Source organism: Quercus robur, chromosome 8 (assembly GCF_932294415.1).
Source record: "Quercus robur chromosome 8, dhQueRobu3.1, whole genome shotgun sequence".
Taxonomy (NCBI): domain Eukaryota; kingdom Viridiplantae; phylum Streptophyta; class Magnoliopsida; order Fagales; family Fagaceae; genus Quercus; species Quercus robur.
In genome coordinates this window covers 46608272-46625503 of record NC_065541.1, presented here as the reverse complement: position 1 = coordinate 46625503, position 17232 = coordinate 46608272, and the positions used below count along the sequence as shown (strand labels likewise).

Sequence of the window (17232 nt, the reverse complement as noted above, 5' to 3'; positions counted from 1 at the left end):
ATAATGTGCTTGAAAGGCTAAGATCTTAAAGAAACATTACTTAAATGACTCTAAGAATGACCTTAGGGTGAGGTAGTACCGAGAAGGAACACCAAAAAAGGACAATGAGATGGGTTTCAAAACCCTAACTTGATACCATTTAAAATAGAAAGAGGGAATAAAATAGTATAGAGAAATAAAGAGAAAATAAGAGAATTAGTGTGGTTTTGCATGATGATCTACATCCACAATACTAACTAAGTTTTTAATATTATGAACCATGTGTTACAATTAATTCAATGTAGAGTATACATAAGAATATCTTAAACTTAGTATGATAACCCTCTTTTTTCTTTAAAAAAAAGTATGATAACCCTAAGACAATGATAACCCATGATATTATAAAACTACACTAGTCCATAATCTTCTACAAATCATAACCTATGTATTTATGGTAATTAATAATATATTCTAACAATCTCTCTTAAATTCATTGAAAATGTTGGTACATACTTGTATAGAAGATTAAAAAATAGAAGAAACATGGTGATGCTTACAATACTAAAATGCGGAAACTAAGGGAGGGTTTGGATGGCTTGTTTCCATAACTCAATTCTCTATTTCCATAACTCATAACTCAAAAATGGTGGGACCTATAGCGAGAAATCCGTTTGGCACCACCATCACTCTGTTTCCATCACTCAATTCTCTGATTTTTTAGTAATGAGTTATAGAAACTGAAAACACATTTTAGCTTTTTTTTTCCAGTTTTCATAACTCATAACTCAATGACATTTTTGTAATTAAACACACATAGGGGACCCACTAGTCATAACTCAGCCGCACCTTTTGACCAATCTACCTTCTTTTTTTTTTTTCCTAGGTTCAGTCTAAGGTGTCTTCCTTTTTTTCTTTTTTCCTTTCTTCTCCTGGGTTTGGTCTTGAGTGTTCTTGCTTTTTCTTTTCTTTTTTCTCCTAGGTTCAGTCTTGGGTGTTCTTGCTTCTTTTTTTTCCCTTTCTTCTCTTGGGTTCGGTCTCGGGTGTTCTTCCTTTTTCTTTTTCTTTTTCCTTCTTCTTTCACTGGGTTTGGGTTTCTGGGTTCTTTTTTTTTTTTTTTTTTTTTCTTCTTCTTCTTTCACTGGGTTTGGTGATTTGGGTTTCTTTTTCTTTTTTTTTTTTTTTCCTTTCTTCTTTCACTGGGTTCGGGTGATCTGGGTACTGGGGAAAAAAAAAAACTGCACCGAGTGACAGGTATGAGGCCCACAAATAGTGTGAAAAATATTGAGTGTTGGTGCCAAACAGGTGTAGTATTTTAAAGTGATGAGTAACGGAAATTGAGTGATGGAAATTTGATGAATAATATGCATCCAAACATGGCCTAAGTAATCCTTTTTTTTTAATGTAGTAAAAGTTACTGGTTTGGATCTCTCATTCTTCCTCCCATGGACTAAACATTTAAAATTAAAAATATAAATATATATATATTTATATATGTATATATATTTTTTTCATTCAATATTTTAAGAATTAAACAAGAAAAGAGTTTTATTACCCAATCTATTTGGGAGGGGGCATATTACCAAATAAATACTAAATAAATCAAACTAGAAAACAAAGAAAGAAAGAAAATTATTTCCAGTTTATCTCAATCGAAGAAAAAAACTATTACTAAAATACATACTGACACGCTCACGCCACAACGATCCCAACAAACTGGATATTCTCTGCTTTGGCCGCACAAGCTGTATGGTTCTATTCTTCCTCACATGACATATATATAGTATCGTGAGAAAATGTATCTTATCAATTAGAGTCTAAAGCCTTTATATAAGATGCACGACCTTTCTCTATTTAGTCAATGAGTTAATATTTGGTTCTCCCTCACTTCACCTCACTTAAGAGGTCTCTTAGACTTTTGGGTCCCCAGTCCCCACACATAACAACCTAGGACTAAGGTTTCAACTAGTGAATTGCCCATATGGCCATATATATGGATGCTCTTTTATAGATGGAAATATCAATTCATCCAAAATTCACTCAAACTTAAACGATGCGATTTGAATTTTTGCCAAAAGAAAAAGAAAAGAAAAAGGAATGGTATAGTAAAACAATTTATGTTTTTCTTTTCCATTCCTCCTATTAAAAAAAAAAAAAAAACCATTTTACATTCCATTAAAAACCCTCATAATATTTTGCTAATTGACAAATAAATAAGAGAGATGTTACGTTCATAACATTTTTACAACAAATCACAGATGATTAGTTGTTATTAGTTCAAATTTGAATCTAACACTAAAATTACTTTTTTACCCCAACAATAACAATCTAACACTTAAGATTTGTTGTAAAAATGTTGCAAAAATATTGTAGACATATCATTTCTCAATAAATAATATATTCCCAACGTTAGTCTGGTGCTCAAAGAGTCATGATTACATCATTGAGGAAAAAAAACCCATCTTACTAATTACTGAAAACTGTATAAGAACTTTCACAAAATTAACATCCCACAAATTCAACGTTCAAGAAATAATTATCACACCAACATTTTCAGCAACAGAATGACAATTTTATAAAATAAAATAAAATAAGTCCTCCAGATTACATAATAATTCATTAGAGAAGTATCAAAACCACGATATAGATGACACCTGGAGAACAACCGATTAAAAAGCATATATCAAAAGCATAATCTAGCAGCTGATCTTTTGTAAGTGGATTCCAAACCATGGTTACATCATTCAACCCCCCATTGGAGCTAGTGCTGCACATGCAAATGCCTGAACCTGAAAATACTATATGTCCTTTGAATTTAGCAACCCAAAAGTAGTCAAACATGAAGATCTAGCAACCTTGTATCTTTGACTCGGAGGCAATCCTGTAAAATTCACAAAATGCAGTGTGAATGAAGCATGGTGGACAAAAAGGAAGCCTGAGTAATTTATATAACATAGTAAGACTTACTTCTAGAACTTGTAAATTTTTGTTAATTTCTTCTGAGACTCTGGCACACTACCACAATCTGTTGGCATAGCAAAAGGGATAGTTGAATGGATTAGCCTAGAGTTATCTTGATCCATAGCTTGACTAGGCTTCAGGATGTGTTTTGCTCCAGCACTTAGTTTAACAGGACCTAATCTTGCGGCATTATCCACTTTGGAAGGATCAGTGCCAGATGAAGTTCCAAGCCCGTCATTTTCATTCTCATGTGGGCAAAATGATACCCTGATTGCTTTATCCTTGCTTCGGTTGAGTTCAACTACTCCTGCATTACCTTGAATGTCCCCACTAAAGTTTTCTCTTGTCAACCCTGTCACAGAACTTAAATCTTTTGGCATTTCTAAATTAGGTACCCTGGTGGGCTTTGTTGAATGATCTACTTTAGCTGCCGGCCTCTTGGTTTTCTTGCAAGGAAGAGGGTCTTTGATAGAAAAAGCTTTCGACTTCACTGTATCTTTGAACTTGATTCTGTTCCTGTAGCCCATGTTGACAGAAGAAGTTGAATTAACTCCAGAAACAAGTGGAGGGTGAAACATAGATGCTGTACCAAGTGAATTCCTCATGTGTGAGTAAGAGTTTATGGGATTGTAATGATAAGAAACTTCTGGTAAATGATGCACAGGTGGGGTAGGAAAAAAATTAGTTCCAGACGTAAGCTGGGGAAAGTATTTACCACCCACATCAGAAAAAGGTTGAGGGGAGGTAATTAGTGGTTTATCCTGTTGCGCATGCAATAACCATGGGGGCAGGCTCGTTGAGGATCCCTGAAACCAAGAGGGTTGGACATTTTCTCTACAATCTGGGTGCAAGAAAGGAAAGTTGAAGGCTGATTTTGTAGCATGAGGTAGACTCTGTTTGTGATTGAGTTCAACAGGACTCCAAGGCATATGCTGACAGTTAATGTGATGGGTAGATATTAGTGGTAACTGAGAATTGACTCTTAGAGTTTCAGCTTCAGACATAAAGGGCTCCTGGAAGCCGGGTGCACCACTAAACATTGCTGATGAAGCAGGTGAATGAACAAAGGAATGTACTTCATTACTACGGTTTTCATTGATGGTAAGGCTGCCATTTCGATGAACCACATTAGATTGCCAATTGAGGAATGGGTTAGAAAAACTAGGTTCTGGAGCTTTCATCAGTAAATTGCTCTGTGAAGCGTGATTGCATTGAATTTCTAATGACTGAGCGTCCTTCGATTTTCCTGATGCAGGGTGTAACATCCAGTCCTGCAGAAAATTTCTCTCCATAAATGATTTTTCCAGGGAAGCATGTGCACGACAATCTTCTGTGATGATTTCCTTATCAGTCCACACCTTCCCATCCTCAAATCCTTGAATCTCTTTACTACTTCTACCAACTGCTACATCTTTTCCCATCAGCCGCATTGTTGGTTGGGTAGAATTTCGCAAGATTTTATCTGAATTTTCCTTATGATGAATAATCCCATTAGCATTTTGGTTCTGCACCTGATTATATTGCCAGCATCCTTTGAAAGAAACATCAGACAGGTTCAGGTTTGAATCAAGCAGGTGGACAGAGTGGTTGTTCCCCCTCTCAGAATTAAGCCAGCGAACATCTGATCTTCCGGCACCTTCTAATTCAGTGACACCTAACCTAGCTGGTAAATGTCCTTTAGGGATCTCTGTAACATAATTCTGCGAAGGAAACAAGTTTAATGAATCTTTTGGATGTTCTCTCTCAACAAAATGCCTCTTCTTCACACTAAAATAATCCCCAGAACTTTGTGGCAGGACAAGATTGTGCACAGGTAAGCAACTGGAAGAACCAGTTATTGTACTGGGTAGCCTCAGCTGGTCCAAGCCACCTCTCCCACTTGAGCTAAACTGTATTAACTCACCTTGTGAATTGAGAGGCAAGCCAAAAAATCCTTCATCCATGGACTTTTCTTTATACGAAACTGCTCTATGCTTCCACTCTGGAAATGGATAGATGCTACTCATCAACTCTGTTGGAGACACATGACAAAATGGTCTGTAATTGAGAGTACATCCATTATAATTCTCTGTAGCAGATTGTGACACAAATGGAAGTGTCCTGTTTGCATTTTCATCTAAAACAAAGCAAGATGATGAAGGCTGTGAAGAAGCCCGTGTATTTTCCAAAGAATTCATTGCAGCAGCTCCATGGATAGAATCTGCAAAATGATCAATCGATTTTCCACTATCATTGAAAGCTCTGATAACATTACCACCTACTTGAGCATTTACATGAGGATTATGCCTTTCTTCCAGTGCAGAAATGAGTCTAGGATTGCCAGCATATGCAGGTTTATGTGACACAGTCGAATGACCTTGATCAAACATGTGCATATTATCTTCATGAATTGCAATTTGACTCAGAGTCACTGATTTCTCTGGAAAATGATTTATTTTGTCTTGACAAGTAATATCTGGCCTCAAAAAACATGCGTTATCATCATGATCATGAGTATTGAGCAACTGTTTCTTCCCTGCTATAGGTTGAGGCTCAGTTCTGTTATCTGTACTAATGAAAACATCATCATCATCAGTTCCATCTATCTCCATAGTGGCTACTTCTTTATCACATTCAGTGGACTGGTCCTTCCCTGGTGAAGCAGAAAAAGAATCTGAAAATAGGTTGCCAATGCTGTGCTCAGAGGCATCTGAAAGATTCTTCTTCCTTGGACCAAGTATGTCATCCTTGTCTGAGAACCTAACATGCCTATCAGACCGTTGGATAGCAGAATGATTCACTAGACTACCACAATGCAAGTTGTAAATTTCAGGATTAAGCTCTGAAACAACCTTTTTATGGCTTTTGAGAATGCTGCGAACAGGAATCACTGGCTTATGCTGCTTTGCAATCAATTTGGATGTCTGAACAACTTTCAGCTTCTTTTGTGTAGATAAGCATTTCAGACTTGGTTTCTTTCCTTGGATGGCAGCAGAAGCATCCAAAATGCCCTCTCGAAACCTCTTATTACACAATGAACCTTTCAGTTTTCCAGTTGACTCGACTGGAGGATGGAGTTTGAGCTCGAGTAGATTCTCCTGAGAAGAACAGGAAACCCGTAACATCATGTCATACAAGGTTTTGAAAATGACAACGCTTTTGAACTATACATGGTTTAATGGGTAGAATAAACTAGTTTACAATATCATGGTAAGTTGATGACTAAGTTCTAGCCCTTTCATTATAACACCCAGTTTTAACATAAAGGAGTCAAAGGTACTAAATGTTCCCTATGCTTAGGAGAATAATACAAGGATGGGCGGCAGGCTCAGAAAATAGCATCCATGGGTCCTGGAAGAACACTAAATTAAAGTATTGGAGCTTTAAAAATAACTTTTTTAGTTTTTGCCAATGACATTTATCTTGTGAAATCATAAGGTTGAAAAATACTCAGAGTCACAAGTATGAGATGGTATTAGTTTTATTAGAAGCATAAAAAAATATTGTGATAAAAATATTTTAATATACACATTGATGCAGTGAGACAGTGAGCATTGTGATGCTTCTGGACATAACAGAATGACTTTTAACTCTTTTCAAAGGCATGAATGCAAGGCTGCATGTAGATGTGGTCTAGGTGTCAGATGGATGCATGCAAAGTTTGCACATCTTCATGTTACTTCTATTATGTACCCAAGATTGTAGGACAGAGGGATATCAGATGAAAACTGATGCATTCAAAATGGAGTAATGCCATGAATGCTTTTGTTCCTCAGTTTCAAACATATCTCAATCATATTCAGACACATGGATATTTTTCTCTGCACTGTTCATGACAGATGAAAGTGCATATGATTCAATTCAAACATGTTTCCCATACATGCCCATGCCATGCCATTAATAGTTGCTCCCAGATGATTTCATATATTCATGCAGAATGAAATTATATGGATGGCTAGTATCACTTACACAAGGTTTGCACAGTCTACAAACCTTCCCATACTCTTGAGCAACAAACCCTGGTTGTTACCAGTCAAGATTTTTAAGTGTTGGCTAATTCCATGACAAATTTATCTGTATTGTTGGGTTTTGATACTGAATAGTGGTAATGAAGGCTGAAGGTTGAAAAGGCTGAGATCGAAACTTCTGTTCACTATGCAAAATGTCAAGCTCAGTCATGTGAGATTGAAAATCAGACAGAAAATCTCGGTAGACTCGATCAAATGATACCATGTTAAGGAAATTTCGAGATTTTCTTTTAAAGTCATTTGTGTAGCCATCACTAGCCCAAACCCTGCTTATATAAAAACCCTATACCAACCCTAAGTTTGTGAGAAGGAAGACAGCTAAAAAAAACAAACAAACAAACCATTTGATAGCATTCTTTGTCTTCCAACCCTCTCCCATTGATCATCTTTGAGAGGTTGAGAGTTCCAAAGATCACCTAGAGTGTATTGGATGCGCCATTGAAACCAAAAAGGCGACACCAAAATCTTAAAGTGGCTTTGAAGTAACCAAGTCATTGGTTTGGCAGCCGGCGATCGACTTGCTGCATCAAATCACTGTGAAGGCTAAAGGCTAGTTCAACAATTGCAGTAGGAGTGGGGAGCTCTGATACAGTGTCTACTTTTACTAGAGGTTTAATAAGTTAGCCTTGTTGAGTCCATAGGACTATGTTGGCAAAGTGTGACCTTGTGTAACCAATCTTAGGAATCTTAGTGTGTTTAATTCCAAGATCAAGTTCAAGACAAGTTAAGGTTCAAGCAAAAAAAAAGAATCAGATTTTCAGGAATCTCAACTCCAACTCAATTCCAGGTCGACCCATCGAGATTCGTGCATATTCAGTTTTCTGGTTCTATTTGCTCTCAGCCATTTGATCTAGGAATTCATGGTTTTCAAGTCAAGTATATAAACAACCCTAGGGCACATTTTTCAAGACTTTGGAGAGTCGTGTTTTGTACACAAGCATTGTAGAGTTTCAATGACTCACTTAAAGCATCAACCAAAGATCAAAATGAAGTTCTAAAGATCTGGCGATCAAACTGAAGTTACTGCAATCAAGTTACAACAAAGTTACTTGTACAAATCTTCAGGTGGTTGCTTGAAGTCGTGAGTGGGAGATTCACGTTCAACAAAGTCTAGAATAGAAGTGTGTGGATCCGGAGTTGCGTGGAGTCACGTTAGTATGTACTGAATGAGGTAGTACTAGATTTAAGGTTAAGTTTATTGTATAAACTTCCATTCTATTCATAGTGGATTTTGTTTACCTTGGGATTGTTAGGTTAAACCCTCCTAGTGGTTTTTACCGTGGGATAAGTTGTTCTATTGATTTTCTTTGGGTCATCATATCGTTGTCTCTATGTGAATTATTTTGTATGGTATGGTGTTTGAGTAAACCAATTGAGAACAAGCACATAATTGGACTAATAATTAACTTGGTTTAAAATTAGATAAATTTGGCACAACCAGGGCCTACATTCTTAACAAGTCTATATAGCAACAATCTTCATAGTGGATTTGATGAGTTTGGCTTGGCTCCGAAGTGTTTTTACCATTTGAGTTTTCACTCTGTGTAAATATGCCAGTAGTCTATGTGTGCACGTGTTTATGGTTGATGTGATTTGTTGTTTTCCATATTATGCTTGAATAGTGATTAATTGACTACCCAATTTATTTGTTGAATAAATCATTAAAATTGGTTATAAGTCATGCTAGGGGTCTAAACAGCATTTTTCGTTACTCTACTTAGACTGCATCATGTAAATTAACATCTAAAAACGCATTGTCCACATCTAACTAAAATAACACCCAACCAAGATTAGCAGCTAGGGATATGAAAACTCAAACAAAGGCAATCTTAGCAATCGGTGAAAAGGTTTCAGAATATTCAATGTCTTTGTTCTAGGTATACCCCTTTGTCACAAGACAAGCCTTCAAGCACTCAATAGACCCATCAGGTAACTATTTCACAGTGTGCACCCAACAACAGCCAACCGTATATACTTTCCAGAAGGAAGAGGAACAAAATCCTAACTCCTAAGTGCCATTATGGTGAAATGATACCATCTCTACTTCCCTTTTTTTTTTTTTCTAATTAAGAATTAACAAGGCCTCCTTAACAGACTAAGGAAAAATCACAGAAGAAACAAAGGCAGTGAAAGCACGGAGAGACGAGGACAAGTGTTCATATGAAACAAAGTTGCATATTGGGAGAGATGCAGCCATGCTTACCTTTGTGCAATGCAATGGGTAGAGAATTTAAGTATGGGGGAACAATAGGTGGAAATAATATCTTGGTAGGAGAAACATTAGAGACAGGTTGAGGATGAGCTAGAGATGGATCTGCAGGCAAGGAAAAAGGCTTAGCAGCATTCAGCCGTTGACAACTATATAATTTTAAAGGTTTCCTGAAGATTGGCTGATGGAGAAAACGGGATCACTTGAGGAAGGCAAATAGAAGGATTATGAACAGGAGAGGAAGACGAAGAAAAATGGGAAATAGACTCAAAGAATATGACATTGGCACTTATAAAGTGACGTCAAAGAGCTAAAGAATAACATTTGAACTCAAAATTTAGTTTAGCACTGTCAGCATTGCAACAGAAGAGAAGGACTCCATTCTTTTGACAAATAAAGAGAAGAAAAAACCATAAAAGGGAAGTATTTTTATAAAAGGATTCGCATTAAGGAAGATTCATCAAGGTAATTGCCATATACCAAGCTTGCAATTTCAGCACTACAAATTAAAGATTAGGATTAGGATTCTTGTAGGTTGGGTTATGGGCGAACTAAGGATTTAAAGAAACAACATATAGTAGTAATTGTAGAGAAGTTAAAACAACAAACATATCATAAAATGTTACAGATAAAGGAGGAAACATAATATTTCAAAGTAAACTAAGTTGAATCCTGAAATTCTAATCATATATCATCTCAGTTATGATGATTATTTAAGGCTTTTTACAGAAACGTGTATGAGCAGGGTTTGAAGTAAAAATTTTACAGGAGACAGTTAAGTGCCTAGCATTTGGCTTGCTAAAATTGGCCAGAGGAACAGAAATGTACACTTTTAACATAAAATTCATATTTTTGGATACATGGCAAAGATGTAGAGCAAACATATGATATTTCCTTTTGTTGAGAGCAAACATATGATCTACAACAATGGAATACAAGGAAAAGATAGTCAAATGTCAATCATTCAAAAACAGATAGAATTTGAAGGAAAAAGTTTTAGTCGCTCATGTCGTAGAAAATGTCTAAAACTTTGAAGCTAGGCGGTTAATCGACGTATGTCTTTCTGCCCCCTAGTTGAAGTTTGTTTAAGGAGGTTGCTCATATAGGGCTCCTTAGGAGATATAGCTATATAAAGAAATTCTGGAAGGGAAAATATCGAGTACAGTTTGCTTACAATCCTTGAAAAATCTCCAAATTCAAGTTATTGTAAAGAGCTTTGAGGAAAGTATTTATTTCTCATCTCTTCATGATTCAGAAGAAAAACCACAGTTGAATTTCCAAAGAATCTTATGACTTCTGCAGTTCAAATGATTGTTAAATGAGTTGCACACAACTTATAACACTTCAATATCCAGCTAGACGTTTAGAAGACAACTTGTAGAGAAGTGAATGGCCTTTTGAAACTCCGTAAAACATGTAAAATCAGACATATTGAGCATCAGGCCCGAAAAAAGTCAAGCAAGGTGTGCACCTTGAAACTATTTCAGTTGATGCCTTTCTTTTTCGATAGTTACAATGGGGGTAAGGAGATTTGAACCCTAGATTGTCTTCATTAGAAACACAAGAGATGCCAGTTGAGCTACAAGGATGCCTTTACACAAAAAAACTCATCCTTTTTTATAAAATTATATATAGGCAACTAGCTCGATGATATTTGTAACTCTTACATTCACCCTTTTTTTTACCCCAAGCTTTTTCCAACATATTTAAAACATAAGGAAACAGTTATATTGACCATTGCGTAGTTGTGACAAATGAGCTTTAAGAACTTGAACAAAGATATTGTCATATCCATAATATTATTGTTAACAGATATATTCATTCAATGCAGCATAACGTTGCATTTATAGATGGTAATATACTATGAATATACTCAAAACCATTCTGCTGGAATGTTGCAAAAGAAGGGACCTAAAGTCAGCAGAATTATATCTGACCACAATATGGGAATCAAAACCTGAAACTATTGTGAGATTAAACAGGTGATTTATGTCGTCTCATTAATTTGCTTAGATAGAATTCTACTTTAAAGAAAAGATGTCCAGTAAAGATAAAATTATTTTATGAATGCCTATTAGTTCCCAATAGCATTTCTTAACATAAAAAGATATTCCTAATATCATGGGATTCAGCTCTACGGATTACTCTAGGTGTAAAGACAAAAACATGAGCGAAAATTTAGAATTGAGGTTAAATGCAAATGATGAATGAAATGGTTTAGAACTAAACAAGAAAAAGATAGTAAATAAATGATACAACTGGATAAAAAGAGGCATCAAAAAGAAAATGCATACAAAAGCTTAAACTGTCCCCTCTAAACGTTGTCTTTGCGGATTACTCCTAGTTAGCCTCTTCAACAGCATGTCAAGAATTATGATAAACAAATTCAAATGAACTGATGAAATAAAATACATAAGGCCCAAGAAAAATCCAAAAGAATTTTTTTTTTTTTTTTCCCTGATAAGTAAAATAATTGAAAGAAGATTAAAAACCAACACATGCAAATCCAAGGCCATAACAAAAATGAGCACCCTCATGCGAGGAATATCCACACTATGTTTTTCTTTCAAATGTTTACTAGCAAAAGGTCAATAAGATGACATTATTGTGGATTTCTTTGTCATGCAACTAGCAAAGGTTCTATAGATTGATACTCCACTATTACTAAGTATCTAGGTGACTTTTTCAAGAAACAAATTAAAAAGATCCTAGTCCTACACCATAACTTCAATCCCAATTCTTGGCTCTTCAATCTCTAAATCTACATAAATTGCAGGCCAGAAATTGTTCCGAACTACAAAACTTTTCATAGCTATCTGATGATTTTTACTAACAAATTATAATCCGCATGATAACAAATTTGGTGTCAAAGTCAATTTTATTTTCCATAAAGAATTTAACATTCTCCTAAACTAGTTATATATAAGAGGTAATATCCAATATTTCAAAACCAGTATGAAGTGTGTAATCCAATGCAGACTTTCCACTGGTGCAGTTCTTGAGCAACACATTTCAGCTCAAAATTATCAGCATCTAAAGTAGCATTATTTCTCTAATCATTCACTCTGATCCAAAGTATAGAATTGATTCAAATTCACGAAGTGTAATCCATGGACAAGAAGCCTTGGCCTATATAGAGCAAGAAACTTTCAATATTCTTAGCAAACGTCCTTAACTCACAGGAAGTCACATAAAATAAGTAAAAGAACATGTTGATTACAGCAATTGAGATCCAGTAGTTTCCAATACCATCAGATCAACAACAGCAATAGGCCATATAGCTCCCTAGCAAGATTATCATAATGGAGATAGTAGTCATCTTTTCAATTGACATGTAAGCAGTCTTGAATATCATTTCTTATCCATCCGGCCAAGATGCAGACAAGATCCTTACATCCAATATCAGGCCCCAGAATGCAAAAACAAACGCCCCTTAACTTGCACTAACATCATACCATAAGAAACTGTTTTTCCATTTTATAAAATAAGCCATTAAGTTGACATAAGCCCCAGTTCACTACATAAAGTCCATGTGATAATGATGTATAGCATTCTAAGTCACAATATTCAGATGCAGTGATCATCTGGACTAGCATATCAACAACCCCATTTCACAATAGACACCACTAGTAGCGTTATCTCCAACCCTTTTAACCTTGTAAACAGTCCCTTCAAATTATTATATGTAGAAAAGAGATCCAACTAGTCATATATATGAACATTGCCCTCTTCAAGGCCATCTTTCCCATTCATATTTCCACCAATCTTCATGATCAAATATTAGCCATCAAATCAAAAAATCAGTGCGGCCCCAAAGGGCCAAATGATTATCTTCCAAAAAATTATTATTGCAACAGTGGAAAAAGCAGCATCATTAATCAAGGATACCCTTTGATAAACCGAGGACAAAAACTCTTCCAAAATTATAAAAGCCTTCACTGCCCAACCCGTACCGTACAGCTGGAGCACCTCACCACACCCCACCCTCACCTCCATAAGGTGCTGAATCCTTCCCAAACATGAGAACCCCATTCCTAGTTTTTTGACTTTTTCTCTTTATACTTACTGATCAGCCTAGTTCATTGCCGTCTAGTTCACATAACAAGTACAATTACAAGGTCACTGCTCTCCTTCTCAATCGTATTGCAGTAATTAACCAGCTTTTTCAGCAGTAATATCAAGCAGAAAAGTAAAAAAGAGCAAATACCCAATGGAGAACGTAACATAAGAAAACAACCCAAAATTCACAAGTCCTAATCAAGAACCTATTCATGATTTTATGATACAAACTAGCTACCAATATATCCAAAATGAACATACTACAATTACTAAAAAGAACCCAAAAACAAACACAAAATCACAGAGATTACTATTGCAAATCGACAATATCTCATGATATAAATCACTAACCTTGGTTGCAATTGACCCATCTTTCAAAGCCTTCTTATTTTTCTTCTTCGTCAACTTTCTCTTGTTCTTCTTCAACCTGCTCTCAATTGCCACACCATTCTCTTCCAAAACCCTTTTCTTTATCTTCCTATTCTTCTTCTTCTTGTTCTTCTTCTTCTTCTTCATCATTTTCTTCTTTCCCTTAAACGTTGAAACAACATAATCCCCAGCTGAAAACTGAAAACTACCTACCTTGACCTCTCCACCACTACTATCTTCTTCATCATCATCATCATCAACATCCACTGCTTCGATCTGAGGCGCTACAGCAAAAATCTCAGCAATGGACCTCTTCTTAGGAGCTTTAGCCTTCCTCATTTGGCGACGCTCTTCTTTCGAAGCCTGTGCAAGGCAACTATCTATATGGGCATTCACAGCATTCACAGTTGCCGCAGTAAACACACGGCAAACCGGGCAAACCATCTCCAATTTCTCCTCAGCCACTTCTGACACTGCTTTCTCCGAGCTTTCCTCACCAAATTCACTCTCTTTCGTTGGAAATCCATCTTGTTCTCCTTGAATCCTCGCTAACTGGTGATTGGATTTAACACTTTGAAGCTCATGGGACCACCAGCGAAACTTGGCGACAGTGATAGGAGGAAGCGAGGCCTTGATATCTTCTTTGCTTTTATCTTTATCTTCGTCACCACCATCACCAACGTTAATCTCTGAGCTTTTGGCGAAAGGCCAGCACTTGACCACGTCAACGGTCCTCATCTTCGCAGTGTACTCTCTAAAGGGAACATAAAATCTTGAACACGTTAGAAGTGAAAGTACCAAGTAATTAAAGAAAGATTTTGAAAGCAAAGCATTAAAAAAAAAAGCATAAAATCATGATAATAAGAAAGAGTTTGAGTTTGAGTTTGAAGAACAAAGTTACCGGATCGAGAAGCCCTCAATAGAAAACGCCATGCTTTTGTGTAAACTCTTTACCTAAGACGATGAAGAATTGAAAGAAAAACAAAGCACTAAGACAACGTTGAAACTTGAAAGATGAAAAAACAAAAAAAAACAAACTAAAAGAGTCTACATGTTGAAATCAAAAAAAGGAAAGGAAAAGACTTTCACAAAGAGACATATAGATTAGAAGAGAAGTGGGTGATGGGTGATTACGGAAGAAGATTGGAGAAGACAGAGAGAGAGAGAGAGAGATAGAGAGAGAAGTTGAAAGAAAGAAAGGTAGGAATTGAAATGGAAATCAGGTTAGATAGAGAGAAAAGTGTATATTGTGTCTGTGACACAGTCACAGTGTGTATGAAAGAGAAAGCTTTTTTACTTTTTCTTTTTTCTTATTTATTAGTAGTATATAATATTTTTTCCCGCTCTGTGTGGTGGTCTCAATTCTCTATAGCTCTCTTCGCTTTTCCTAATTTATGACTGACAGCGACTTATGAGAGCGCTAGCCTATGCTTTTTTAGTAAGCCCCACCCTCTTTTTTATTTTATTTTTAAATACAATATTATCTACCAATATAATTCACTTTTCAATTTTTTTTTGAAGGTTAGAACAATAAATGACACAATTTTTGCTACAATATGTCCATGTCCATGTTACAAGTTCAGTGGAATAAAAGTAATAAATACAATTCTATTACTTACAACTTATCATGTGAATAAATAGTAATAAAATTATAGCTTTAATTTTTTTTTTTGATATGTTTATAGCTTTAATTTTGATCCTAGTATTACATTATTATTATTTACCACTTGAAAGTGAAAACTAGTATATTTTAGTTACACTCCATATTTTATGATTATGGTGGGGGACTAGGAGTACATGCGTTCGATGACTATCATTCATTACACATACTAGATAGTACATACACTCGCCCATGAGGAAAAAAAAACAAAGATTCTGCTTTAAGAGGTAAAAGATTACCTCACACGCGCTACTCTCTTTCGTGTCATCCTAATCCCAACCATCCTTAATAAACTATAGTGTGTGTTTGGCTGGCTAATGCAATTTTCTTTAAAAGGTTATTTGTATAATGATTATGAAGATATATTTTTTTTGAAAGGGTGATTATGAAGATATATAGTTTTTGATAATTTTTATGTTAAATGTGTGATAAAAAAAAAGTTTATTTCTAAAAATATATAAAAACTATATTATTTAAATAAATTGAGATAAACAAAAAAAAAATTTACCTTGACCCAAAAAGAAATGCTATGCTTACAAAAAATACCAACTTTTTCACATCTTATTCACGTAACATTTCAAAAATGGTGCACAAAGACACATGGATGGTGTGCAATAATCAATAAATTTTTAAATTTTCACAAAATATATCACAACTGTCTAAATAATAAGTGGTTAATGGTAAATAATAAAACAATGTTAATGATGGATTTAGATGAAAACTAATAAAACATATCAATTCAACTATTGTAAAAATTGTTGTGTTTATAACACTACTTCATCTTTTATAGAAGATGGAACAGTTAACACAAACTACAAAAGTAGGTTTACATTAGAAGTAATTCTATGAACAAATTTCACAATTGTTAAACTGATAAGTTTTTACTAATTTTTATTTCAACCTACCACTAACATCACTTTTTATTTATTAGTAATAACTTGCCACAGCTTACCATTGTAAACAAAACTTGTCAATCTAGAGTTAATTGTTATATTAAAAAATGTAGACACGAAAGCATTTAAGACTTATTAATTGTTTGGATAAGAAAAGGCAAAAAAAAAAAAAAAAAGGACCAAGAAATTGCATGAAATGCGTATAGTCGATTATATGCTATACAGCAAGTTGAAAACTTAATCGATTCCCTTCTACTCTACACCAGAATAATAAGTTCATGTGGTCCATTGACAACATTGAGAGTTGAGTTTTTAAAACTCACAGTTATGACAATTAGATATATGATGACAATTAGATATATGCCCGGAAAAAATTACTATGTTGGTTGTGATACAAATTAATCTTAGTATCCCTTAAAAACATAGACAACGTACGTAGCTTACAAATCATAAAACTCACATGAATGGTTTTTACTTGTCCTCGTGGACTTAAAATGGCTCAGTTGCTAGCTAGCTACTTTCATCTGTTAAAATTAAATATATGGCCAAACAAACAACTCTAATTATGAGATTTGAAATTCTAAACGCACCGGAATTAAGTAAGATCAAGAGGTTATGCTATATATGTCTAGACAGAAGGATTTTAAGCTGCTATTACTATGTTTGATTATAGTTGCACGAAAGGGAAGACAGAGTAAAAGAGGAAGGAAAGTGAAAGAGAAATGAGAAATATTTTCTTTTGGTGTGTTTGGATATATGAAAGGAAATAAAAGAAAAAAAAAAAAAAATATATATATATATATATATTCTGTCTTATCTTTTGTTTGGTTTGCAAAAAGAAAAGAACAGAAAAATTGTGTGTTTTACATTTGTGGCCCTCAGGAAAATTATATAGTAAAACATATTTGACTTATAAGGGGCATATTAGTAATTTTATAAAATATAAAAGTCAAAATTTATCATGAATCACTCTCCCTTTTGCCCTCTTTCCGCCCAATTTGGGCTATTAGCAAAAGGCTAGGGTACATGGAAATTATACTACTCCAAATCAACCCTTTTTCTCTCATCCAATCAAACCAAAGAAACTAATTAATTCCT

The 17232-nt window shown here is 35.0% G+C and overlaps 1 protein-coding gene across 1 annotated transcript; it reads right to left on the bottom strand.

Moving 5' to 3' along the window:
* Positions 1–2419: 2419 nt before the first annotated feature.
* LOC126696685 (uncharacterized) lies at positions 2420–14804 on the bottom strand. Its single transcript, XM_050393367.1, has 4 exons — positions 14483–14804; positions 13564–14335; positions 2944–6014; positions 2420–2857 (listed from the first exon to the last, which is right to left on the bottom strand). The coding sequence occupies exons 1-3, from the start codon at positions 14512–14514 to the stop codon at positions 2946–2948; spliced, it is 3873 nt and encodes a 1290-aa protein (XP_050249324.1). The 5' UTR covers positions 14515–14804; the 3' UTR covers positions 2420–2857; positions 2944–2945.
* Between the last annotated feature and the right edge of the window lie 2428 nt (positions 14805–17232).

Bases quoted from the DNA above. Each gene is read 5' to 3' on its own strand.
- LOC126696685 (XM_050393367.1), bottom strand. From the start codon at position 14,514: ATGGCGTTTTCTATTGAGGGCTTCTCGATCCG. The intron at 14,336-14,482 runs GTAACTTTGTTC...TGTTCCCTTTAG, and splicing joins ATTGAGGGCTTCTCGATCCG to AGAGTACACTGCGAAGATGA. The intron at 6,015-13,563 runs GTTAGTGATTTA...TGTTCTTCTCAG, and splicing joins ATGGGTCAATTGCAACCAAG to GAGAATCTACTCGAGCTCAA.